The sequence below is a fragment of the Artemia sp. Qi Xiang Cuo genome, chromosome 17 (assembly GCF_049724085.1).
Source record: "Artemia sp. Qi Xiang Cuo chromosome 17, ASM4972408v1, whole genome shotgun sequence".
In the NCBI taxonomy this organism is placed as follows: domain Eukaryota; kingdom Metazoa; phylum Arthropoda; class Branchiopoda; order Anostraca; family Artemiidae; genus Artemia; species Artemia sp. Qi Xiang Cuo.
In genome coordinates, this window is record NC_142810.1 from 53,098,520 (window position 1) to 53,125,219 (window position 26,700).

The window sequence follows — 26,700 nt, forward strand, 5'->3', positions numbered from 1 at the left end:
GTTTGGTATATGTTAAAAAACACAACAGTCCAACCTATCTAAGCATAAGAGAACTCATACTGGTGAAAAACATTTCGGGTGTGATATTTGCAAGAAAGGTTTATTTCAGGTTCCAATTTGTCTTATCATAAAAGAACTCATACTGGAGACACCCCCTTCTAATGTGAATTATGGGAGAAAACATTCTGCTAAAAATCCAACCTATCTCGGTATCTAAGAACGCATACTGGAGAAAATCGTTTAAGTGTAATATATGTGGAAAAACATTCATCCAAAAATCCTACCTATCTCAGCATCAAAGCACTCATACTAGACAAAAGTCATCCAAATGTCATATATGTGAGAAAACATACAGCCAAAAATCCAACCTATGTAATGAAATTCATACTCGATAAAGGCCATTCAAATGTGATACATATGAAAAACAATTCAGCCCAAAAATACAAAATGTCCAGTAATAAATGAAGCGAATTCCGGAATGAAACATTTAGAACAAATTATCTGTGAGAAATTTTTTACTTAACGTTTTAGGTCATCTCGTCACCAAAGGGCTTATCATAAGCGAAAACCTTGTTTGTTTGCGAGTGTTTAATATATCAGAGACAAAAGTGATCTTCAAGAATAAAAAAGGTCGGAGAGCAACTACCGTCCCCCCACGCTCTCTTTTCCCCAAATATATCTGATCAAAATTTTGAGACAGCTGTTTTGTTCAAAACACTTCAGTGATCATAAAACAAATATCCAGGGTTGCCACAACCCCCAGAGTTTAGGGGCAAGTGTTTTATGTTATGCCCCGGGGGCATACTAGTGTTTTACGGAACAGGTTTTTCATATAAAATTCGGAGGAGGTTCATTTGATTGAAAATTGGAAGTTATAGTTCCCTTTTTAACAACATACTCCTCTTTTCTCCAAATGCATCCAATAAAAATTTTAAGATAACCATTTTATTTCAAATACTCCAAAGATCAGAAAACTATAACTCAAGGTCGACATAACCACCCAGAGCTTGGGGGCAAGTGTTGTAGGCTATGCCCCGGGGGCTTATGGAGTTTGTATGGAAGGGCTGGTCTTATAAACTTTGGAGAAGGATCATTTGATTGGGAATTGAAAGTTCTAGTTCCTCTTTTAAGGGAAGCGTTGTTGTAACTGAAGAATGAATGGGATTAGGTTTAAGAACAGAATTAACTATATCCCATGTCTTCCAAATGAAAGTTCTTAAGCCGAACTGGCCAGCCATGCCAGAAAAACAACAAAGAGAGGTAAAACTCAATGAAAAGACAACAAAACGAGACTGCGGCCAGCAGAGAAATTAAGATAATGGACTAAACAACGCGGATATTTTGCCTGTATACAAACTAGGCGTCCTCAGCACAAGAGAAGCAAAGATTAAAAAAAAATTAAAAATCAATAAAACCACTACCAATATTGATAAAATACAATTGTCGCAACTGCTCCACGTAGGGAAAAGAAGCTATTAGAGTTACTTCGATGAAAACACCAAAGCAACTGAGGAAAATGTATAAAATTGAAATTAAGTTAATTATTCTATTACGAAATAATCCTCTTGTTAGCTATTATTGAAGCAATTCCTTTTGGTCTAGTAGGTAATCTTGTCCCCTGGTGATTGTGTAAAATCTTAATTCCCTTATTGACTGGTTCACTTTTCAAAAAATTGTCTTAAATTGAGTCAATATTTAAATTTCCCGTGTCCCTTTTTATTGAAAGATTATCAAACGTATTTTTTTTAAATTTCTCGTGCCTCCCTCGTCCAGTGAGAAAAACATCGATCATTAAAAATAGCCGTGGCCTCATCAAATTGTACAAAATGTTCAGGTTGAAAGAAAATATGTTCAGCCAGAGCTGAACATATTTGTTCAGCCAGAACATATTTGTTCTGGCAAACAATATGTTTGCCAGAGCTGAACAGAGCTGAAGTTTCAGGAGGCTTGCTTAATTGTTGGGTTTTTCTATTGAGTTGCGACGCTCAATAAATCTTTCTTATTGTTGGTGAGTTCTACTAATATTATAGCTCCCACAAGAACAAACAAGTTTACACACCCCGCTAACTAAATTTCCCCGGGTTATATCCTTCCCGGAATTAAGGAAACTACCTATTGGTCTCACGTATCAATGTTATGTTTAAGCAATACGTTTAATTCTGAAGACTGCGAAACTCCAATAACCCTATTATTATGTTTAATGCGTCTATTTCTTATTGTTTTATTAATGAATTTAATCGGGTATCAATTACAAAATAAAATATCCTTCATACAACAATTCAGAGTCTAGAAGCTCCTGGGAACAAATTGTAAACGCTCTATTCACCATTGAAATCACAACCCCTTGTTTCACCGAAACCGGATGGCACGAATGAAAATTCAAATATCTATCATTGTCTGTAGGCTTTCTAAATATTGAGAACAGTAAATGGAAGTCACTTTTAATTAATAAATGAGATATCAAGAAAAGGTAGTTTATCATTTTCTTCAGACTTCACTATAAATTTTATATTTTTATCAAAATTTTAAATGTTTACGGAAAAGGTCTAAGGAATCTAAACCGTGTTTCCAAATGCAAACCACATCGTCCATGAATCTGCCCCAGAAACAAGGAGAGAGCCTAAAACTGTGTATAGCGTAGGTTTCAATAGAGTCCATGAAAATATTTGCCAACAAAGGAGAGAGGGATGCCCCCATAGGCAAACCAAAAACCTGTTGGTTAAATTCACCTCTAAAACCAAAATAAGCAGAATATTTATTTACCAGGATAATCAACTTCATAATGACATTAATTTCTAAACTAGTCAACGTCAAATCTTGTATCAAATCAAAGTGCTTTTGTAATTTAATCCTTAATATATCTTCGCACTTTTTCAAATTACAATTCAAATATATGGAAACCACAAACTGCAGAGAATTGAATTCTCCTTCAATGTAAAATTTATCAACTTATTAGTAAGATTAGTCGAATTTTTCAAGTATAATTATGTGTTCCCAAGAGAGGACCCTTTGTCACTGTCAACTACTTTCCTAATTTTGCAACGAGAAAGACGAGAAAATTGATACAATGGGACGGAGAGGGGCTCCAGTCTTATGAATTTTGGGTAGAACGTTGATCTTGGGGAACAACCTCTTGGATAAAATTTATTATAAAATTCTGGGGTAATGTGTAAATTCTTTTTCAGTGACTCCAATTCCTTTCTTTTCTACTTTACATATTTTTCTGGAGGATCAAAATCCAGTTTTTTGTAAGTAGTGGTATCAGAAATAATTGTATTCAATAAATAGGGACACGAGAAATTTAAATATCGACTCCATTTATGATAGTCTTTTGAAAAGTGAGCCAATAGTCAATAAGGGAATTAAGGTTTTACATAATCAACAGGGGACTAGATTACCAACTAAATCCAAAGGAACTAAATTCAATAATAGCTAACAAGAGGATTATTTCGCAACAGAATAATTAACTTAATTTCTTTTTTTTATACTTTTTCCTCAGCTGCTTTGGTGTTCTCTTCGAAGTAACTCTAATAGCTTCTTTTCCCTAGGTGGATCAGTTGCGACAATTGTATTTTATCAATATTGGTGGTGGTTTTATTGATTTTTAGTTTTTTTTTTTTTTTTTATATTTGTTTCTCTTGTGCTGAGGATTCCTAGTTTGCATACAGGCGAAATATCCGCGTTGTTTTAGTCTTTCATCTCTTCTCTCTTGGTTTGCTGTCTTTTCATTGAATTTTACTTCCCTTTGTTGTTTTTTTTGCCATGTCTTCCTAACATCCTTTCCAAACTTAGACAATTTCCTCTGTTAATGCTAAGATATTGCTTTCCAACACAGAGAATCTAATATAGGCCTTGAACCGCTGATGATGAGCTTCAGATTAAGAAGCCTTGTAAAGCTTTCACATATAATTTTTCTGTTTTCCAGCTTTTATGGAGACGTGGAGTCATCCATAGATTTCGTGGTACTATCCTTTTCGAAGTATGTGACGCTTGATTCTAGGGCGGTGGATTATAGGATACCCTCTTTCACTAAATCATAATAGAAATTAAAAGAGTGGTTAAAGTCTGATTCCAAATTCAAAGTATCTCATGGTTGATCATACCAATTGGACAAGAATTAAGTAGAGTGAGCACACTATCGCCAAAATGGAAGATGGAAGATAAAATTGTGACCCTTTACAATGCATTTAATCACTACTCTTATGTCGTGAAATACCAGGAAAATTGTCATAAATATCACTAGTCATCAGCGAATTTGTCTAGGACATCTAGTGTCGAAAAAATACTATCAAGAAGTGAGGTATGTGTTCCAGTATCTCGGTTTGATATAGAAACTGAAGTTACAGTTCCCCCAGATAGCATCATTGACAAAGAAACATGTAACCAAGGCTGGATTTTAATCCAGCAGGTTAAGGTTGATATCCCTCATAAGGATTAGCTCGCAGGGATGCTTTTGGACTCGGTCCAAAACATCTTCCAGGAATTCAGAAACGGAAGAATAGATCCACTAGGAGATCTTTCAACCAAATTGACAGCTAAATCCTGACAACTTGACTTAATCTTAATAAAAAGCGATTTAAAATTCCTTCCTCATTTCTACTCAAATCACTTTGGACACTGTGTACAAGATGATCGGTAATGTAAAGGGCGAGGCCATCTCTAGCCATCTGTTTCTGCTTCAGCCCCTCCATCCTAGATCCTGAAATATCTAAAAGCATATCCATATTTGAATCCAGGAAAGTTTCACATAATCCTTAACATCCGGAGTTGTCCCACTGACGATTCATTTCATCTCATCAAAAGACGAGCTGAAGTCCTTGAATGTTGAGTTGAAGCACAGAAAAATACATATCTAATTGAGAAGAAGCAGAACCGTTTAATATCGATACAAATTTACGTTCAATAGCTGAATTAGGATCAATGTTATTTTGATATCTACTTCCAACTGAATTATACTGACTATGTCTAAAGGGTTATTTTGTTACTCGATAAAACTTTCCCCCAAAGAGCTGAAATTCCTCTGGTCACTGAAAAAAAAGTACTCATTTTAATTATGGTGGATGGTAAATCCTCTCTGCGACCAAACTCACCAGACTAAGAAGTATTTCTTAGAGAGAGAGACTCATTTTGATAGTTTCTTGGCTACAGGACACTTGAGGTTTTTTTCACATAGTGCAGACTTAAGGTCTAGCTGACAGGGACTGCCTTTAGGGTTCTTATGTGGACCTGCACACTGAGAGTATTTCTCTAGATTATCACGGTTAGCACAAGTGTGGCCAAATACTTTGCATCTATAGCGCCGAGGGAGCAGAAACTTGTGTTCTGCCACAGGAAGCCACTCATTGCCGATCTTAGGTTATCTGTGTATCACTTTTTGTAGCACTTCTCCAGTTTCGAACTTTAGGTTGGAAGATCTGGATGACCGTATTCGCAAAACTTCAGCACAGTTTTGTGACAAACTCTGAATGTAAGCAGTCGACATTCCTAGAGGACTACGCCGAATAATGCCAAAACAAGAACTTGATTTCAATTTCGCATCTGCACCTTGATTGGAGCAAGCAATAGTTTCCGCAAGTGTCTTTGCGTCAGTTTTGTTTGACATGACAACACGTCATTCATCCTTCTACGGCTTTAAATTAACTCATATTGCCAGCTAAACGACTTGAACTCATATTACCAGCTAAAGAATTTCAGAAAATCTTGAGGGCATTTAGATTGTCAAGGTTTTTAGAGGATTCTTAACGACCACGGTATAAGTATGTTTTTCAGGTACTATAATCGGAATAGAATTCTGAGGGACAGTCTTAACACTTTGTTGTTCCGCAAAACTTTTAAATTCCATATTGAATTCGTTTAACTTGCTAGTCAGTGTCATGGTAGTTTCCCCCGGAACTACTGGTATTTTACTCCTGTTTTTACTACTGAACTAAATCAAAAGGGTTTAAGTGCATCAAGGTTGTCAAAATAGCCTCGATAAAATGTCGAAGAAACAGAATAGGGTATTAAGTTTTATCTTTCAGGAGAATTTGAGGAGATGTAAAACTGTATAAGATATACAATATGTATTCGTATTGTCAAAAGGCTGCATATTATTGAAATTGTCGAAAATTCTATCAGATGATATTGTTTATGCTGTCGTTTGGGGATTGTCTCTAAAATGGAAATAATGTGTATCCATATTGAAATTGTTGAAAATGTTATCAGATTATGTCTCTATATAGTCTGTATAGTCTGTATATAGTTTCTATAATAGAAATTAGGTTCATAAGAATAGCTATTACGGAATGGACATTCCTTTTTTAAATAAGCACTGCAAATAATCGATGTACAATATCCTAGTTCTTGTTGGGCAAAAACTGTCATGCTACATAAGGAGTTGTCCTAGTCTTCTTTTTCATGCAGTCTATATAAAATAAACGGTTGACATAGACAATTATTTTTAACCTTTTGATCGAGTGTATTCATTTGAGGTATATGACCAATTCTTATTAGAGTAGCAAAAAATATTTACTTTCTTATGTGATGAGTGAATAGAGTAATTTGGCGATGAGGATGAAAAAAAAATTATGAGAAGGAAATGAGTTAGGAAGAATATTTAAATTTAAAATGAGGGCCACTCTCATTGACTTTGACAAATTGTAAATTTTATCCCATCTCCTGTTTTTAAGGTCTAATTTAGTTTTCTATTCAATAAGTATGTGTAAGTAGTAAATTACCATGTTGTATTTATGGAATATTACAGCTTACTGAAATTGGGGTTAAATTGCTTGGAACAGAAGTGACATGCCTTTTTCATTTTGTCTTTAGAACGGTAAAGATTAAATTTTGAAATAATAAACAAAATTTCCGAGATAGTCTCAGATAGGTATTTATCTTTCTTCGTCTTTTTCTTCTTAATCCGAAGGGTGATATTAGCTCTAGTTCTGTTTTAAACTATGAAGTATATTACGCCACAGTAAAGTGGTCCTTGTTGCCATAAAAGTGCCTCAGTAAAGGGCCTTCTTGGCATAAAACAACAATTTTGACTTTAAGCTAACAACATATGTCTTAAATATTGTCGTTTGAAATTAGTGATAAAGCGAATCGATCTAGATTATTGGAATTGGGTGTATTCAGCTTCCCTGTTTCAGCTACCATATTACTTCCGCTTCGGCCCTCCCCTGACAGATGAGATCTATTACGGACTATGGGTGAACAAAAAGGCCTGTGATGTTGATATCTCAATCCGCTACCTCTTTAGCGGCGTCATACCTCCGTTGTTAAAAACGGAGTCTTACACCTAAAAAATGCACACCAAATTTGCAACAGGGGCGAGTGGGACTTCCACTGAACGCTATTTTCCCATATAAAGCTAGTATGTGCCAAAATCATTTTGGTTGGGGGTTGAAAAAAATAATTTTTGTTTGTGTTCTCAAAATTTAATACAAAGTTAATTTTTGATCGTTCCTGCAGTTCATAAGACTGTGACGTTCTATGACAAGGGAAATGAAACATCTGTTAAGTAGAGGTTTCAATAGATTCCATGTAAAAATAGCCAGTAAAAAAAAATTATGTCAAAAATACGTTGTTTTAATAGAAATATGCAAATGAACAATAAGAGTAGGCCTATCGCAAATCACCAAAAATCATGATGTTTGATACATATATGGTTTTGAAGCCTACTTAGTTGATATTGTCTTCGAGTTTTTTTTGAAAATTTATTTCATATTTTTGAATGTTACAAGAGGTAATAGCAGATATAGAAATAACATCAAAGCCAATCAAAATTAAATCAGTTATTTCAAAAGGACAATTACAAAATAAAAATTGTGCTCACAGGGTGGCAAAACAGGCATCCTATTCACTATGCTATGGTAGATTAAAGGCTGGCTGATTTACAAGTAAGTTGTGATTCCTAGCTACTTTCAGAGCCAAAATTTAAGGTCCAGTTTTCTTTGATCTGAATATTACAGCTAAAACGAATTATGGTTTTATGTATATACTTACAAAATAAATTTAAAAAATATGAGTGATACACATGCTAAAATATAGTTTTGTAGTGAAAATCTTACTGGTGAAAAGTGTGACTTCGGTGATTCCAATGGTGCACTTTTCATTCCTATTTATGGCTGATAGACTTTTAAAGTTTTTTCTTGAAACACTACCTTAATTTTTTCTCTTTATTAACTATTATTATTTAGATAACCTGAAATGTTTTTCACAAGTACTGAGTCACTAATCCCCATTAAATGCCAAATCGTTATTACTAGTTTTTTTTTTCTTACTAGGCTATAGTAAGATAGGCCACTTTACTAGGCTATTATTGGCTCTGGTTTCTTCTTTGCTAGGTAGCATTTATTGCTTCAACTGTGACAAAGAAACTTTTTGAAACAAACTTACACGATTTGGCCATTATCTTTGCAATTTTTATTTCAAATTAAAAACTGTCTTAAATTTAATAAAAAATCCGTTTCAAACCCTTCACTCATCAATGAAATACCATATAAAAATTGCTTAGCATTCTAAATGCTTTATAAGCAATAGACTAATTTAGTTGTTGGTGATTTCATGTGATTTTCCTTTTTTTTTGGTTGAATCTGAAGATGCATCATCAAATGATTATAAAGATATTTTTGAAAATACGCATCCCTTATCACTAATGGATCATAAAACCAGTCTTTGTTCTACTACTCCTGGCAGATCTGCGGATTATAAACCAAATTTTGACCATCTTAAACTGGAGTCAAAAAGTTGTTGGGACCAAGGTATGCTCTAAACATCTCGACCTTTTTTTTTATACATTCCTATCCAAAATGAAGGGTTGTGTTTTGTTTTTTCCATCTGAGTGCCATGGTTGTTTTTCAATTGAAATATATAGGTAGTAAAACTTCGGATAGGTTTAAGTTGTTACTATATAAAATTATGTGTTTTAATTCACTCTAGAAAAAGACGACAAACCTTCATTTTAATTGAAACTCTTTTCCAAAGGTATGTTCCAGAGATTTATTGAGCTTTGAGATTTTTTTTACAATTACCTTTCCAAAATGAAAAGGCTTATTTTACACTGCCTTGACGGGATGTGTTTTTTTTTTGCACCTGACTTCCTTGATTGTTTTTGAAGACTTATTTAACTAGTAAAATTAGGGTCAATTGAAACTACTAGGACATAAAATTCCGTGTTACTTCATTCGTGAGACAGACGACAGTTTTATTTGGAACTCTTTTCTAACTTGTGGAAATTATTGTAAGTTTTTCGTTATTATGAAACAGAGATGTTTTCTTTTGTTTCTGGTTCAAGGATTTTGCTGTATGCACAAGAAGTTTGACCAATAAGACTAATCAGCTGTTTATGGCGTGCATACCTTTTATTTAATAATATGGAAATACTCTACTCAACAATCTTTTCTTAAAAAAAAAAACTTTAGTTTCATTTCGTTTTAATGCAGCACCAACAGTAGAAGAAGTGGTTTATGTTATGGGTGGCAATCAACCTCATTGGTGACTGTCACCCATATACTTCCATATAATTAAAAATATTATAATAAAAATAAAATGATACTTATAAAAGTAAAAAATACTTAAATGAAATAATTGAAATATGAATGTTTCAATTTGAATAATCCTGATAAATAATCTTTTAAAATTGAATATGGAGTGGAACATGTCCATTATGCGTCTAGGATTTTCTAATATATACGCATGCTCGTATTACCATTGATTTATTCTTGTTTATTGATTTTTTTCCGTGCCTAAATCATATCAGGCTTTTTTTTAATGGTTCTTCTAGAAGTCTTCTTGGCTACATGCAGCCTTAATTATTCTTAATCTTTAGCATTATTATAATTGTTGATTATTATCATACAGGTTCATATGTGTTATGTTACAGGCGGCCTGAGCTCTTCGCGACTTCATTGTTGTTGTTTGTTTTTGGTGTTTGGGGTTTCACCAATAGTTCATATGCGTTTTCATCACTTGATTTTTCTGTTGGTTATGTAATCACTAGCTTGCTTGAGTGTGTCTTCAGTCAATGTTCACTGAATTCATTCATATATCACTCATCTTGCTATTTGTAGGGGTTTATTCACCTGCAGCAATTGCCTGCATTGGAAAACGGGAATATAAAACACAATTCCGCTTCATCATACTTCAATTATAATACATCTTCAACACAATTATAAAAGATAATGCAAATTTAACTTAAAACCTGTCAAATAATTCCAGATATAAAAATATAAGCAAATAAAATATAAGTAAGATAATTCTATAATAAAATTAGGCAGGGGGGGAAAAATCTTATATGAGCCAAAGCAGTAGTCTTACCAAATCTACCTAATAAGTTTTTGCTTAGTCTTGTAGCCCAAGGTCGAGGTATGGTGTCTCAGGGTGCCCATCACCTGTTATAAGGGCTTTATCCCATTGCGAAATTAACAGTCTTTAAAATCATGGACAATAATGTCCTGTTTAAAAACACCTCTTGGTCCAGTCCATTTGGTTTAAATAAATCCCCAAATGCTTAACTAAAACACTGAAAGAGAACTAGTCATTCGTCTATGAAAGGGCTAACCTAGGTCTCTCTAGCTTAGTTGTAGAACCATCTGGGCTAGGTATAGACTCCTATCCCTTGTGTTTCCTGTCCACTTTGCCAGGGCTACTTGCATGGGCGTAGGCAGCGTATTGTCTAGGGGGGGGGCAGTCGATAGTGTGATGGAGTTTTATCAACTGCTTTTTCCAAACCATCTGCTTTTTCAGCCATATCTAATGCAAATTTGAAGGTCTAGTGGGGGCCGCGGCCCCCCCCCCCGGGCACTGAACATCCGGGTTGGAATTAAAAACCAAAGGGCTTGGATTTTTGAAGATCATTGTCACTTGTTGGATTCTATCATCACCTTGGACCTCCCTAATAAATCATCGAGATTTCTGACCTGAGATGGAATGAACACAATACATTTTCTGTTTCTGATTAAAGTGGGGTTGGAGTTAGGACCAAGCGCAAACTTTACATTATAAGCATGTACTGCTATATCTGAGATAGAAAGTATAGCAGTGGCTACTGATTGATTCACAGCTATCATTATAAGAAAAGCATCTGGTCCAAGTCTTCCTAACATTGAGACATAATGGCTCCTACACTAATGATTTTTGCGGTGTTCAAACAGTTTTTTTTTCAATAACTGTTCTACTTCATAGTGTCAGCAACTTACTGGTCTCATTTGGATCTTCAACGCCTAAGGCCGAAATCTGTAAATTACAATCATTTAGGTCAGGATGGACAGGAATACTAAGTGTTCTGTCAGTAATCATAGATCAGAGGCAACGGTATAGCATTGCATATCTCAAAGGCCATAAACCTTCAATGTTTTAATATTGATTAATTTTAAAAACTTTTCCACAATACCAGTTCTTTGAAAAAAAGTAAAGAGCTCCATTAAGTCAAAAAGAAGCAGAAATAAAGTCAAATATTTTTTCAAGCGTAAAACTACCCAAATCACTATCAATAAACAAACAAAAATAAAAACGAACAGAAATTACAATAAATAACCGATTCAAAACAAAACGAGCAAAAATTAATATTAGTACGGCTGGTAGCCCCATGCCTTCTCAAGACCAGAGCATAATTCGCACATTACTGAAAAAAAAATTACCGTGGATGGTCAGTTTAATTTATCCATACTGATATTTATTCTTTAAAGTTTTAAGATTTTTTTTTTTGCTAAAGTAGAAAAAGTGAAAATATTTTAAACGTTTTTTCTTTTCAGTAGTAAAATTTCTGTACGATGCATTTCGGGAAAATACGGCGTGGGGGGCAACTGCCCTCCGATTACTTTGACTTTTAAATAGGGCACTGCAACTTCTGATTTCCAATCCAATGTGCCCCGGAATATACGACCACCCTTTTCATTAAAACCGTATTTGCCCTCGGGGCGTAACTTACAACCCTTGCGCTAAGGACTCCAAGGGAGGGTTTTGTACTTTCGATTTTACATTGAGAGAGCCTTCTCTAAAGTTTATACGACCACCCTTTCTATAAAATCTTATGTACCCCTAGGGCATAACTTACAACCCTTCCTCTGAGGGCTGTGGGCGGGGGTTGTCATCCTCGAAGACATAATATTTGGACTTTTCAACTACGCTGAGCAAAATGGATATCCCAAAATTTTGATTGGGTCGGTTGAGAAAATGATTGGTGTTGGTGTGGGGGGGGGGCTGGTTTCTCTCCAATCACTTTCGACTATCAAAAGGGGCACTAGCTCTTTCAGTTTCCACTGGAATGAGCCCCTTTTGAAGTTTCTACCACAACTCCTTCTATAGGAAGTGCCCTGGTATAATACTAAAATAAAAATTATTAGATTGTACCCACATCGCTCATAACTTAGACAGCGCTATTAAGCTGTCTATGGTTTAATTTTGTTCCAGAGCCGCTTCATATGGAAGTCCTCTCCCCATGTCTTTTTTTCCCAAATGCTTCCGAAAAATTTAAAGATAACCATTTTGTTAAAAATAGTTAAAAAATCAAATAACGAAAACTCCAGGGTCAATAAAACCCTACAGGGCTTAAGTTATGTGGTTTAAGTTATGCCCTAGGGGTTTGTATGGTTTTTATGGATGGGATGGTCGCATAAACTTCAGAGGAGGCTCATGTGATTTGAAGTTGAAAGTTCTATTTCCTCTTTTACGAATTGAAAGTGAACAGAGGGCAACTAGACCCCCCACGTCCGCATGCCCTGTTTTCTCCAAATTCCTACGATACAAATTTTGAGATAGCTATTTTTTTTGAAAATAGTCCAAATATCAGACAACAAGAGACTTTGGGGTCAACATAACCCCAAGTTTCCGGGGTCAGTGTTGTAAGTTATGCCCCGGGGCATACAAAGTTTTTACTGAAAGGGTTGTCGTATAAACTTCAGAGGGGGGCTCATTTTATTGGAAATTGAAATTTCCAGTTCTCTTTTTTGTGTGTCAAAAGTGATCAAAGGGTAACCAAACACCCCTCTGTAAGCCCTCTTTTCCCAAAATGCATACAATCAAAATTTTGAGATTTTGTTGAAAATAGTATGGGGATATACACGGTTCTTGTGGAAAGGTTGGTCGTGAAAGCTTCAGAGAGGGCTCAAATGATAAGAAGTAAATGTTAAGAAAACAAATTATAATTCCCTTTTTAAGATTTAGAAATGATCAGAGGGTAACAAGGACCCCTCATGGCCTTTTTCCCTTAATGAAGCGCATTGGCTTTAGGATAGCTGAAGAACAAAACGGCAGCTTTGTTCAAATTGTTCAACTTCTAGCGAGATATGTGGCAGCTCTTGATACCTGGTATAGACCACACAAGTTTATCCGTTTACCCACAATTCTTCAGAGTGAGTTTATTGTCTTTCTTTCAGCTGAAGTAAGGGAGAAGATCTTCGACTAAGTTTTGGATTTAGAATTTTTTCTTGTGATACGTTACCTGATGCCTCACATTCTGATAAGCTTCGTGGTGTAATCTGCAATACCAGCTCGGAAGGACACCTAGAAAGAGATAATTAGATGTTTGTGAGGCTAATGACGAAACCGGACAGGCTATGACAGAAATTATAATAGGAGCATTGTCAAGGAGAGGAATTCCTCTAGATAAACTTATGGGACCCGGTCTAAGACCCGGTATAGCTTCCTGGTGTAATCTGCAGTGCCAGCTCCGAAGGACACCTAGAAAGAGACTATTGGATTTTAGTGAGGCTAATGACGAAACCGGGTAGTGTATGGCAGAAAGTATGATAGGAATTTTTCTGGATTATCTAGCTTTCCAGTCTTATTACTATGCAAGTGTCTATTGTCACCATATGTCTAGGAGAGTCGGATTTAATATGAATAAATCTTATAAACATAAATAGAGACCAAAAATGTACATAATTCATAAGCATGAGGGGACATCCTAGCAATTTGAGAAAAGACACTTCCACAGAAAAGAATTCTTTAATGACCTATAATAGTATTTTCGTAGCCATGCCATTCACTGGTCTGTGCAATAGCAAATACATCTTTAGATAGATTTAGCCTATTTTTCTGGCCCTGACACCCGAAAAATAGGCTAAATCTATCCAAAGACGTATTTGCTACTGCACAAACAAGTGAATGGCATGGCTACGAAAAAACTATTATAGGTTATTAAAGAATTCTTTTTGTGGAAGTTTTATATCCCTTTAATTCACATCCGAGCATCCTAGAATATATCTTTTTCCTTCCCGTAGTCTTCAATAGGGTATTTTCTTCAAGTGATAACTAAGAAAAGTTAATATTTAGCAAAGACGTTACCGGGTTAATTTCGGAAATATTACAGAATACATAAATAAACAATGCACACGCATTAAACAAATATAAATTAAGTAGTGGGCATTGCTTTTACTAAGGACGTTACCATTAAACTGACAATACATTGAACCAAAGTTTCCCTTTAGTTCATTCTATTATCCCTGAAACTTTCATGCTGATTAGAGAAAAACAATTTTTGTCCTATTTTGGGGTTGTTTAAATCAACACAACAAATACTTTGTTTTGGTTCATTTCTTCTATTATACATATCCAGTAACTTAGAAACTAATTGAATCTATCTTGTTCTATTCATCTTTTAAGTTACTAGTAAATTGTAATTTCTTGCCATTTGGAGAGCCGAAACTTAATGTCATTTTTTTGCAATTTGAATTTTTCCGTTAAATGACTTGCAGTTTTATGGATATGCTTACAAACAAAATTGAAAAAAAAACGGTGCTAAATAGGATAAAACATAGTTTTGTAGTGTTTTTAATCTTAGTGGCTGAAAAAACCCGGTGAAGAATTTCGACTGTGGTGTTAGCACCCACGGTGTGGTGTAAGCACTTTTAAACACCCTTTGCATTCGCATTTATTGAATAGTTAGGCATTTCAGGCTCTTTTTCGAAACGTTTCCATACATTTGTTTGTGTTTGTTGAGTCACTGTTTCTTATTGTCAGAACAGTCACCCACGTGCTGAGTCACCAATCCTCATTAAATGCGGAAGGTGTGCCTGTAACTGAACCACAAGCAACTGAATCCCTGTATAACCGTACCCCTGTGCAACTGAACCCTCGTGTAGCTGAACCACCAGGCAACTGAACCCCTTTCAGCTAAATCCTCGTGCAACTAACACCCCGTGCAGCTCAACCCCAGTCAACTGAACCCCCGTGCAACCAGTCCATCGTACAGCTGAGCAACCGAACTCAGTTTTTCAGTATTCTAAAAATATGAGGCAATATAATTGGGTAAAGCACAAGTTAGAATTTTTATATGTTCAACCTTGCTGAAGTTGTTTGTTTCTTAAAGTCATTATATAAACGCCTGTCGAGATCATTCATAAAAAGGCTTTGTTTTATATTTGCAAAAAAAAGAAGATCCAACGTCACAAACCATTAAAACTGATTTTATTTCTCTTTTTTTTTAGATGAATCAGACCTTTCTGGACGTTAAGTAATAAACATATGTGTTGAAAATATTTTACCTTTGTCAGTCTAAACAACGAATTTTGATCAGATGTCTTTGAGGAGATTGCAACCAAAAGGGATATGGGAGGGGGGATGTAAAATTTCCCGCAAGAGGAAGGGATGTAAAATTTCCCGCAAGAGGAAGGGATGTAAAATTTCCCGCAAGAGGAAGGGGTGCTGTAAGCTCCACTTGACAAAATATTCCGTGTTATATCTTTTCTAGAATTTAGAAAGTTACTCAATAGTCTAATTGATTTAAAACAAGCTGAAATATTATATTTCAGTAAAGTTCTTTTGATTTTCTCCCCAAGAATTGGTATGTAAGGTAATGTAATGTATCTATTGGAAATTGCAGGGTCCAAAAGTTGATAACCTTCGTCTTTATTACCTTTTTCATGCTTAATCTGCCTTTTCTGTATTGTTTCATTTACAAAATTTACAGGATACCCATTGCGAAATGAAATATCTCTCAAATACAATAGTTTGCTATCATTATACTCCGGGGAACAAATTTTAAAAACTCTATCAACCAATGATATGACTGTTCCTTTTTTTTACTGAAATTGGGTGACATGATCGAAAATTTAAATACCTGTCATTTTGAGTTGTTTTTCTATAAATGGTAAAAAGTAAACCATTATCACTTTTTATTAATAAAATATCTAAAAATGGTAGCCTTTCTTGTTTTTCTAGTTCTAGAGTAAATTTAATATTGTTGTCGAACCTCTTTAAATGGTCAAGTCTTCTTGACATTTTTCTAAGGTTTGACCTTAATGCTCCATGCTTTTTTTTTATTTGTAGGATCAAACATGTCCTCTCTTCTTGATAAAAAAACGTCTTGTATGTTAGCAATATGCAACTTGCATAACTTAGAGCCCTCGCACCAGGGGCTAGGGGTTGTGAACCCTGGAGGCACAGCTATTTAACCTTTGATCTGTTTTAAGTAAAATGGTCATCTCAAAATTATCAATCGGATGTATTGGGGGAAAAAGAGGGTGGAGTGGAAGCAGTTCGATCACTTTTAACTCTTAAAAAGTGAACTGGAACTTTTGATTTCCAATCGAATGAGCACCCCTCACCCAAGTTTATACAAAAACCTTTTCCATAAAAACCTTATTTGTTAACATTGAGTAACTAGCTTAATTTACAGCCCTTGCTCCAGGAGCTGCTGGTAGGGTTGTTAATCCCAGAGGCATAGCTATTTGACTTTCAAACTATTTTGAAAAAACTAATTTTTTTAACTTTGATCGGATGCATTTGGGGTGAAAATGGTGGTTAAGAGGGAGAGGCTGATTGTCCTCTGATTACCTTTGATTTTTCAAAATTGAACTCGAAATTTCAATTCCCAATCGAATAAGCCTTCTCCAAAGTTTGTACGACCATCCCTTCTGTAAAAGCCTTAAATTCTAACAATGGGTAACTTTCAATAACCTACAGCCCTTGCCCCGAGGACTGTGGGGGTTTTTGTTAATCACGTTTTATTGTTCGATTGGAAATTGAAATTTTTAGTGCCATTTTTAAAAGTAAAAAGTGATTGGAGGACAGCCAGCCCCCTCCCTCCGGAAAAGACACCTCTTTGGGAAAATATCTCCAGGAAATACCATCTCGCGAAAAATACCCCCCCCCCCTGGAAAATACCTCTCCGTGAAAAATATCCTCCCGACAAATACCCCTTGCGTTTGGCTGGTATCCAATCCTTTTCGAGGTATAAAAAAAGACTAGAACTGACTGGGGATTACAACTAGTTTCTACCTATCCTCTTCTCGTCTCCCCCCTAGGGCTAAATCTGGATTTATCCGAATGCTCAATGAGAGTCGAGATGTTTTGGAATTAAAATGCACCCGTCCATGTATCTCCCCCTCTCCCTAGCTAAAAAAAAAACAGAGAACCCTATTGCAGAATTTGAAGTGCCGTTTTAAGTTCTGTAATTTTTCTATTGCTTAGAGATAATGTCTGTTATTGGGAACCATAGGGCCATTTTTCGCGAGGTAGTTTTCTGAAGGGGGGAGGGAGTTTCTGGAGAATTTTCCATGAGAAGAACATTTTTGAACGGAGGGTAAGCTCCTCTTTTAAACTTTCCTTAGCGCTTCTCAGCTAAACTAAAGAGTAACGGAACCCAAATAAAATATTCCAAATTGGAAAACCATATTTTCCGCGAGGGGTATTTTCCAGGGGAGGGTTTCTTCTTGGGAGAGGGGGGGGGGTTAAAGCCTAGACCCATAGACAGTAACAGGGCGAAGCGAAACCCCGTTAACAGACATAAAAAAGGAGAAACAAATCTGGCTTTAAGAGTTTTTGACGTCCGGTTTTCTTTGTTTTTGTGACAACAAAACAGAGCTTTCTTATTAATCACCTTGACAGTCATTTACATTATGATTTTAAAAAGCAAACAATTCCAAGAAGGTTGAACAAGTAAAGATTCTAACTTGTGTTTTACCTAATATAAGTACGGTGTTTGAGTTGCACAAGAGTTCAATTATACGAGGGATCAGTTGCACGGTGGTTCAGTTGCTCGGTGGTTCAGTTGCACGGAGGTTCAATTACACAGGGGTTTAGCTTAATGGGGTTGAGTTGCACGAGGGCGCAGTTAAATGGAGTTCAGTTGCACGAGGGTTCAGTTACACTAGGGTTTAGTTTCACGGGGCTTCAGTTGCACGGTGGTTCAGTTGCAATGAAACCAATGCCAATACCTCCTTAATAAAAAGTTTGTCTTTAGAAATAGTCTAACAGCTCCTTTTACGTTTTTCGGGGGGGGGGGTAGGGATCTTTCTTAACTTGATAACATAAATAATGCTCCAACTATGAGGAAGAAACTTCAAAAAAAAACTAAAAAAAATTGACTATAATCCTTGCGACTTTTAGTTTTTAATTCAAAACTATCTTAAAATAAAAATAAAATCACTTTTTGAAAGCCTAAACCAACCATGCAGGCATTCTAAACGTTTTAAAAGTAATAGACTCATTCTTTTTAACGATCTCATGGGATTTTTGCTGTATTTTTTCGGTTGACGCTTAAGATACATCCTCAAATGGAAATACGTGTTCCATATCACAAATCGATCATGAGGCCAATATTTGTTCTAATCTTCCTGGCAGATCTGTGGACCATCTTAAACTGGAGTCTGACCATCTGGGCCATCCACCCAAACTAGAGATTGACAATTCTGACCATCTCAAACTGGAGTCAATAAGTGGTTTGGACAAAGGTATGCTCCAGATATCTTGAGTTTTTTTTACTTACCTGTTCAAAATGAAGGCCTGTTAATTGCAAATAACATGCAAGTTGCTTGCATCTGTTAACTGTTATTTGCTTGTTACCTGTTACTGAAGGCCTGTTACTTGCCTGTTCGAACTACTTGCCATCTTTATACTTTTGGCATCTGAGTGCCCTGGTCGTTTTTGAAAAGAAATATTTAGGTAGTAAAACTCCGGTTCAGTTTAAATTATTAGAACACAAAATTCTGTGTCTTCATTCATTCCTGAACAAAATGACAAACTTTTATTTTATTTGGAACTGTTTTCCAATTTGTGGGAAACTGTTATAAGCTTTTCCTAATTATGAAACCAAGAGATGGTTTCTTTTGTTTCTTGTGTAAGGATTTAGCTGTATGTACAAGTAGTATTAGCAAATAATAAAAAAAATCATTTATGGCATACATAACCTTGTATTTATTAATATGTGAATATCCCACTCCAATGCTATAGCACTCTTTTCTAAACAACTTTAGTTTCATTTGGTTTTAATGCGACACTAAGAACAGAAGAAGCCGAGGAAAACTGAACTCTCGTGTAACTAAACCGCATTTAACTGAACCCTCGTGCAAATGATTCCCCGTGCAACTCAAGCCCAGTTAACTGAACCTTCGTATAACTGAACCCCCGTGCAACTGTACCATCGTGTAGCTAAACCCTCGTGTAGCTAAACCTCTATGCTCAGTTTTTCATTATTCTACAAATGTGAGGCAATATCATGGGGTAAAGCACGAATTCGAATCTTTAATGTAATGATATTATTGATATAACTGCCTGTTAAGATCATTCAAATAAAAGTTATGTTTTGCTGTCGACGCTGATAGACTCCGTGGTAAGAACTTGAGTGAAACTTTCCAGGAACAATTAAATACTAAACTGGAGAATTAAAATTTGACAATGTACAAGATGTTATGAATAATTTTTGAAAATAGTTTGTGAAGTCACTGATGGTGTCTTGGGAAAAAAAGTTAGAAACAGAGCTATGAATATTAGTGAAACTACTCAATATTAACTAGAGAAGAGGAAGGGCCTGCACGCTAATTTTTTGAGTTATTGATCTTAGGAAAATAAAAGAAATGTAAAGAAAATTGAGAAAACATTAAGATATCAATTAAGGAGGGGTCAAGTGGAGGCCATGGATGAAATTGCCAAAAGATGTTGAAGATATAGCCACTTGGCATTATAGTAATATCTTGTACTAGTATTTTAATAAAATCAGAGGGAATAGTCAATCTGGACTTGTTCCTGTTCAAGATAGGAAAGGGCTTGAAAAACGAGCCAGTCGTTGTCGTGGTAGTAGTGACTGTAGTTGTATTAGCAGTATGTACATAGTACGTTTTGGTTAGTTCAACACCCCCATCAGTATATCTGATTGTTCCAACATAATACTCAAAGCTGATCATAAGGCATTGCCGTTACGCCCTTTTGCACCTGAATGCACAATATATTTTAATTTAGCTCAACTTCCTCATTTATGTCCCCAAATCCAACATTTCCTGTTGTCTTTATAGTAGTAGTAGTAATTATTATAGTAGTAGGACTAGTAGCAAATATAGTAGAGTGCACATTCTCTATTTTGGTGGATTGAACATTCTACGCATCGTATCCTGTAAGTTTTAACTTAATACCCTAAGCCAATTCTGAAATATTTCTGGTAAGCCCTTTTTAGAGGCTTAATATCCTTACCCTTTTTGGAAACCAAGAATCAAACATGCCCCCCATTCCAACTCACAAATTCCATATGTAAACAATAAGTAGATTGTATAAACTACAGCCCCTACCCAAGGGTTATGGGGGTCTTGTCATCCCCAGAGGCATAGCTATTGGAATTTCCAGCTACGTTGAACAAAATGGCTATCTTGAAATTTCTATTGGAAATCTTTGGAGAGGAGTTTGGGAGGGGCCTGGTTGCCCTAAAATCAACGTAATAAGTACATGGAACAAATTTGTATGAGATGCAATGTTATAGCGATGCCTATAATAAAAAGAGCCATAAGCCTCCAATTATTTATTATTTGCTATAATTTTATTCAGACGTATTTTATATCGAAGGGCTGGTCACCTAAACTTTGGAGGGGTGTTCATTCAATGGCAAATTGTAAGTTTTAGTTCCTTTTTTAGAGTCAAAAGTGATCGGAAGGCAGCCAGTTCCTCACGCTCTTTATTCCTCAAAAGTTTTGACATCAAAACTTTGACATTCGAATTTTTATTTACTATATTCCAAAGGCCAAAAAGTAATGCCTTCGAGATTGACAAAACCCCTTATAGCCCTGGGACAAGGACTGTAAGTTATGCAAGTTACCCATTGTTAAAATATAAGGTTCTTACGGAAGGGATCGTCGTATAAACTTTGGATGGGGCTCATTCAATATAGATATCCAAAGTTCTAGTTAACTGTTTGAGAATATAAAGTAATCGGGGGTAAACCAACCTCCCCCTCCCAACCGCCATTTTTTCTCCAAATGTATCTATCCCCAATCCCCAGTACCCCTAGTGGAAGGGCTGTTCAAAACCTTCAGTGCAAGGGCTGTAAGTTATGCAAGTTGCCTATTGTTAACATATGAGGTTTTTTTTTCAAGAAAGATTTTATGTTTGATCCTGGATGTCCAAAAAAACTTGGAGTGTTAAGCTTAAACTTTAAAAGAAATGTCGAGAAGAATGCCAAATATGATCAAAAATACTTTTTCATTTATTGGTTGTGAAAAGGAAATTCGAGCAATATCTAATGGACGGCTGATGGTTTCAGCCATCACATCTTGTGGGAAATGTTTAGAGGAATTTTCAATCAAACCAAAAGATATTATGTGCTTCCATTTTTACAAGAAGAAGTATCTGCAATATATCGAGAATAGCTAAGGATATTAAGTTGAAACTTTCAGAGCATGTTTAGAGGAATGTTGAAAAAAGGTCAGAGTGCAACCAAACCCCTCTCATTCCATTTTGAGCTTCAGTCTCCCCAAAGATATCTGAATAAAACTCGTTATCAAGATTCACGAAGATCAAAGATTTTAACACAGATTACTCAGCGTTCAGAAAAGATCTGATTCATCTAAAAAACGAGAAATAATTCTGGCTTCAACGGCTCATTATGTCTAATCTCTTTCTTTTTTGTGAGAACAATACAGAGCTTTTATATTAATGATCTTAACAGGCATTTATATCATGATTTAAAAAAGAAACATTTCCAACATGGTTGAACATGTAAACATTCTAGCTTGTGTTTTACCCCATTATATTTCCTCACATTTGTAGCATTCTAAAAAACTGAGAAAAGGGGTTGGATTCAGTTGCAGGAGAGTTCAGTTTCTTGGGGGCTCAAATACACGACGGTTCAGTTACGCTCACACTCATCAGAGCGCTTCCTCTTTAGATCTAAGAGGTTTGCTTGGAAGGTTGTGAGTTAAAATGTGCTCGTCAGCAAGCTGTTATTTCATCTCAAGACACATTCTTGATTGTTTTGACTGCCGATGAAAAACTCTTTGGATATAATACCCAATTCTCTAAAATAATATTAAAAATAATTAAATTATCAGAAACGATTAGAAATGAATATAAGTATTTTCATTAACATAGATGCAAGTCACAATTTAAAATTACAACAGATTAAAAAAAGGTACTTGAATTATCAAAAATACAGTCAATAAAATTTAGGTTATAAATTAACCATCACACTAATTATAAGTTAGTCATTAGAATTAAGTTTATACTAACGGCGTAAACGAAAATATTAAAGGTGGAATTGTATACCAAATGAAAAGAATTCATCAAGCGTCAAGTGATTGATGCATTCTTCATGTATAATCAAGTGATTGATTCTGAGTGGATTTTATGTTATTTTAGTTGTTCCTGTTGCAGCGTCCTATGATAATAATATCAGCAGACAAGGATGTGGGTTACTTAGCACCCCTAGTCTTACAAGAACATGTCAGAAAAAAGAAATGGATTTGAACAGTCAACATGATATGCCAAGTAATATTTATGTATTGGCCAAAAACTATGTGCGACAAAATGTCGTTTCTAATACTGGAGAAAAACCTCTCAGATGTTATATATATGATAAAACTTCCGGCAAGAAGTCCAGCCTACCTGATCATCAAGGAAGTTGTACTAGAGAAAAATCTTTTGACTGTGATGCTTGCGAGACACTTTTTACTAGTTCGTCTCATAATAAAAGGAATCCTGCTGGAGAAAAACCTTTCGGATGTGACATCTGTGGTAAATGTTTTCCTTCAAGTTCCAAGTTGTCTTATCATCAAAAAACTCATACTGGAGACAAACCTTTCGGGTGTGATATATGTAAGAAATATTTTCCTTCAAGCTCCAATTTATCTCGTCATAAAAGGGCTCATGCTGGGGAAAAACCTTTCAAATGTGATATATGTGAAAAAACATTCAGCGCTAAACCCAATCTATCTGAGCATAAGAAAATTCATACTGGTGAAAAACCTTTTGAATGTGATATATGTAAAAAAGTATTCAGCGTTAAATCCAATCTATCTAAGCATAAGAGAATTCATACTGGTGAAAAACCTTTTGAATGTGATATATGTGAAAAAACATTCAGCCAAAAATCCATCCTATATGCTCATAAAAAAATTCATACTGGTGAAAAACCTCACAAATGTGATACGTGTGAAAAAATATTCAGCGTCAAATATAATCTATCTGAGCATAAGAGAATTCATACTGGTGAAAAACCTTTCGAATGTGATATATGTGAAAATATATTCAGCCGTAAATCCACTCTGTCTAATCATCGAAGAACTCATACTGGAGAAAAACCTCATCAAGGGGCTCATGCTGGAGAAAAACCTTACAAATGTGATACATGTGAAAAAATATTCAGCCTTAAATCCCATCTATCTTCGCATAAGAGAACTCATACTGGTGATAAACCTTTCAAATGTGATATATGTGAAAAGGTATTCGGACATAAATCTACCCTAGCTAATCATCAAAGAACTCATACTGGAGAAAAACCTTTCGGGTGTGATATATGTAAGAAATATTTTACTTCAAGTTCCAGTTTATGGCATCATCAAAAAACTCATACTGCAGAAAATAACTTTCGAATATGACATATGTGAGAAACGTTATAAGTTCCAATTTGTCTTATCATCAAAGAACTCATACTGGAGAAAAACCTTTCAAATGTGATATTTGTGAGAATTGTGTTACTTCAAGTTCCAGTTTGTTTGATCATCAAATAGCTCATGCTGAAGAAAAATCTTTCAAAGGTGATATGTGTGGACAAAAATATTCATCCATTAATCCAATCTTCCTCAGCATAAGAGGACTCCTACTGGTGAAAAACCTTTCAAACGTGATGTATGTGAAGAGATAATTCATCCATAAATCCACCCTTTCGAATCATCAAAAACTCATACGGAAGGAAAACCTTCCAAATGTCATATATGTGAGAAAACGTACCGCCAAAAATACAACCTATCTTATCATCAAATAATTCATACTCTATAAAGACCACTCAAATGTTAAACAAATGAAAAAGGATTCAGCCGAAAAGACAAATCATCCAATCATACAAAATAAAGACTACTGGAAGTAAATATTTAGAACAAATATCTGTGATAAATGTTTCACTTAACATTTTAGTTTATTTTGTCACCAGAGAACTTACCCTATTGGAAAAGCATTGTGTGCATGCTGGCGTATAATTTATCAGAGGAAATACCGTAGCGGTGTCTGTAGTAAAGACCTATAAAGCTTCAATGTATTTTCTTTTTTTTTTTTACTAGATTTATTTTTATGAAAAGATTGATTGTTTTAACTTTATAGGGCATTAATTCGACTCAAAATAAAAAGTTCTAGTGCCATTTTTAAGAATTAAAAATGATTGGTGACTACGGTTAATAATATATAAGGATTTTTGTTTGAAAAGAGGGCATATTTGATCCAGGTTTTCTTGTTGGCGTATACAATCTTTCCATTTATAATCTTAAACGTCATCATGATTTTGACGTCACGTTATAAAGTCGTACGTTCACTTACTTACTGACAAAATTAGCCAAGTATATAGAAGGATAACCCTTGTTTTTGTGAATGCTAAAATTAATTTTTTATAATCCAATTTACATCGGTTTCTGTATGCGTAACTATTAATGTTTTCAGTTTCGGAAAATCTACACAGTATAAACATAGTAGTACTAATAATTATACGGGGAAAATTTTATTTGTTATGTTGTTGTATACCATCTTCTCATGCACAGAGGAGTTTATTTTTAAAGTTCAGAAAATGTCTGCCCATTTCATACGAAAATATTGATTGAAAACGAAACTAGTCTTATCTCGGCTCTCCGCCAAAACAGGTAATTAGCATTTTTCAAGTTTCACAGGAACTACAATCTGAGAAAATAGATATCGCGACGTGAAAAACAAATGATAAACCATCCAGTGGTGGATCCAGAGGGGGGCACCCGCCCCCCCCCCCCCTAATGTGGTTTAAAATAGTTTAATTTACCTAATTAACGCAAGTTTGCGTTAATTAAACTTCCTCCTAATGTAATTTTATTAGATCGACCTATTTTGCCCCCCCCCCCCTAAAAAAGTCCTGGATCCACTCATAAAACCATTACAGCTATTCCTCCAGTTTTTAGAAGAAAAAAATATCTTAATTTTAACAAATTTCATCAACCCCCCGCCCTCGTTTTTAGACATTCTACACATGACTATCAGTTAAGTCCACTGTATATAAATAATAGATTAAGTCATACTTTGTATATAAATTAAGTCATACCTGTGAGATGGGACAATTGTAAACCACTTGGCCGGCTCACCAAGTTTTTTTCTGCTTTCGCAATTACAAATAATATATTTTCGAACCACTTCTCATTGATTGACACATACATACTAACCCGCTAATGCATGAATAAGTGGGAGGAGCTTTTTGTTCGCACCGAGAATGAAGAGCCAGAAATAATCTGCGGTAAACTTACTGCCTAAGCGTAATTCTTGAATGGGTTTCGTTTAGTTAACAAGTTCCCAAATCAGTCATAACACATATTTTTTAAGGAACAGTTTGCTCTAGATGACGATGATGAACATGTATCATAAAAAAAATACTGATTAGATTTTCATGATATATTCTAGCAAATGTCATCTTGCTGTAAAGATTCTAAGCAAGCAGACTAATTCATTATTCTTTTCGTATGAAGATAGTGCACATGTAGGGGTTCTTTTAATCTCAAACCCTCACGAAATGTCCATATTCTTCCGACTTCTCGTTTTAATCTCCAGTTTTCTGGAGTTTTGATGAACTCTTCCTTCTCTGCGAACTAAATTCTTGCTTACGTTTTGGTACGTACTAATGAAGGTGTTTTAAGCCACTTCCACGTTATTAGGCAGTTTTGTCCGTGTACTTATTTTTACCATACCAAGTTTCAGCATCTATTCAAAATAATTTTTAAAACATTAAATCAGACACATTCAGAAATTATTTATTATTCTTTCGTCAGTTGTTCAAATTTTTTAGCTTAACTTTGGGATCTAGTAGGCCATCGTCTCTCAACCTTTTTAGGGTCGAGAACTCCCAAAAAAGATCAAAAGGTCTTTGTTACCATTTAAAGCCAACCATCTAAAAATCACATCTGTACTTATAAAGTCCTTCTTTTGTGTGTCAGCTTCATATGCATTTCTAAATGAGTGGACCAATTGGTGCATCTGAACTTTTGACAAGGGCAGATCAGGGGGGGGGGGGGGTTCTGGCATTTATATTTGCAAATATTAGCCTTCTTGTAATTTTTCGCAAGTATGTTAATTTTCTAGGGATGAACTGTGTTAATTTTTGATATTATCGTTTCAAAGAGGTTTTTGAGAGGATTTTCTTTTGAAAGAAAATATAATATAGTTGTCCATAGTAAAATAAGCGGCAATTGACTTTTTGTGATGTAGTCTCATTTGCTATGTAGCTGTATTTGAAAATCATAAGATTGCTTATCAAGAAATGGCGTATTGATTAGAGTATAATTAATCTAAATATTT

At 35.1% G+C, this 26,700-nt stretch overlaps 1 protein-coding gene across 1 annotated transcript in view; it reads left to right on the top strand.

Moving 5' to 3' along the window:
• The window catches only part of LOC148942332 (uncharacterized), a 105,068-nt gene that overhangs the window by 20,847 nt on the left and 57,521 nt on the right, over positions 1-26,700 (top strand). The window contains exons 4-6 of the mRNA XM_089103297.1: positions 8,583-8,744; positions 18,468-18,656; positions 22,543-23,751. Coding sequence (XP_088959423.1) covers positions 8,583-8,744; positions 18,468-18,656; positions 22,543-23,751 — 1,560 coding nt within the window. The remainder of the gene's footprint in view (positions 1-8,582; positions 8,745-18,467; positions 18,657-22,542; positions 23,752-26,700) is intronic.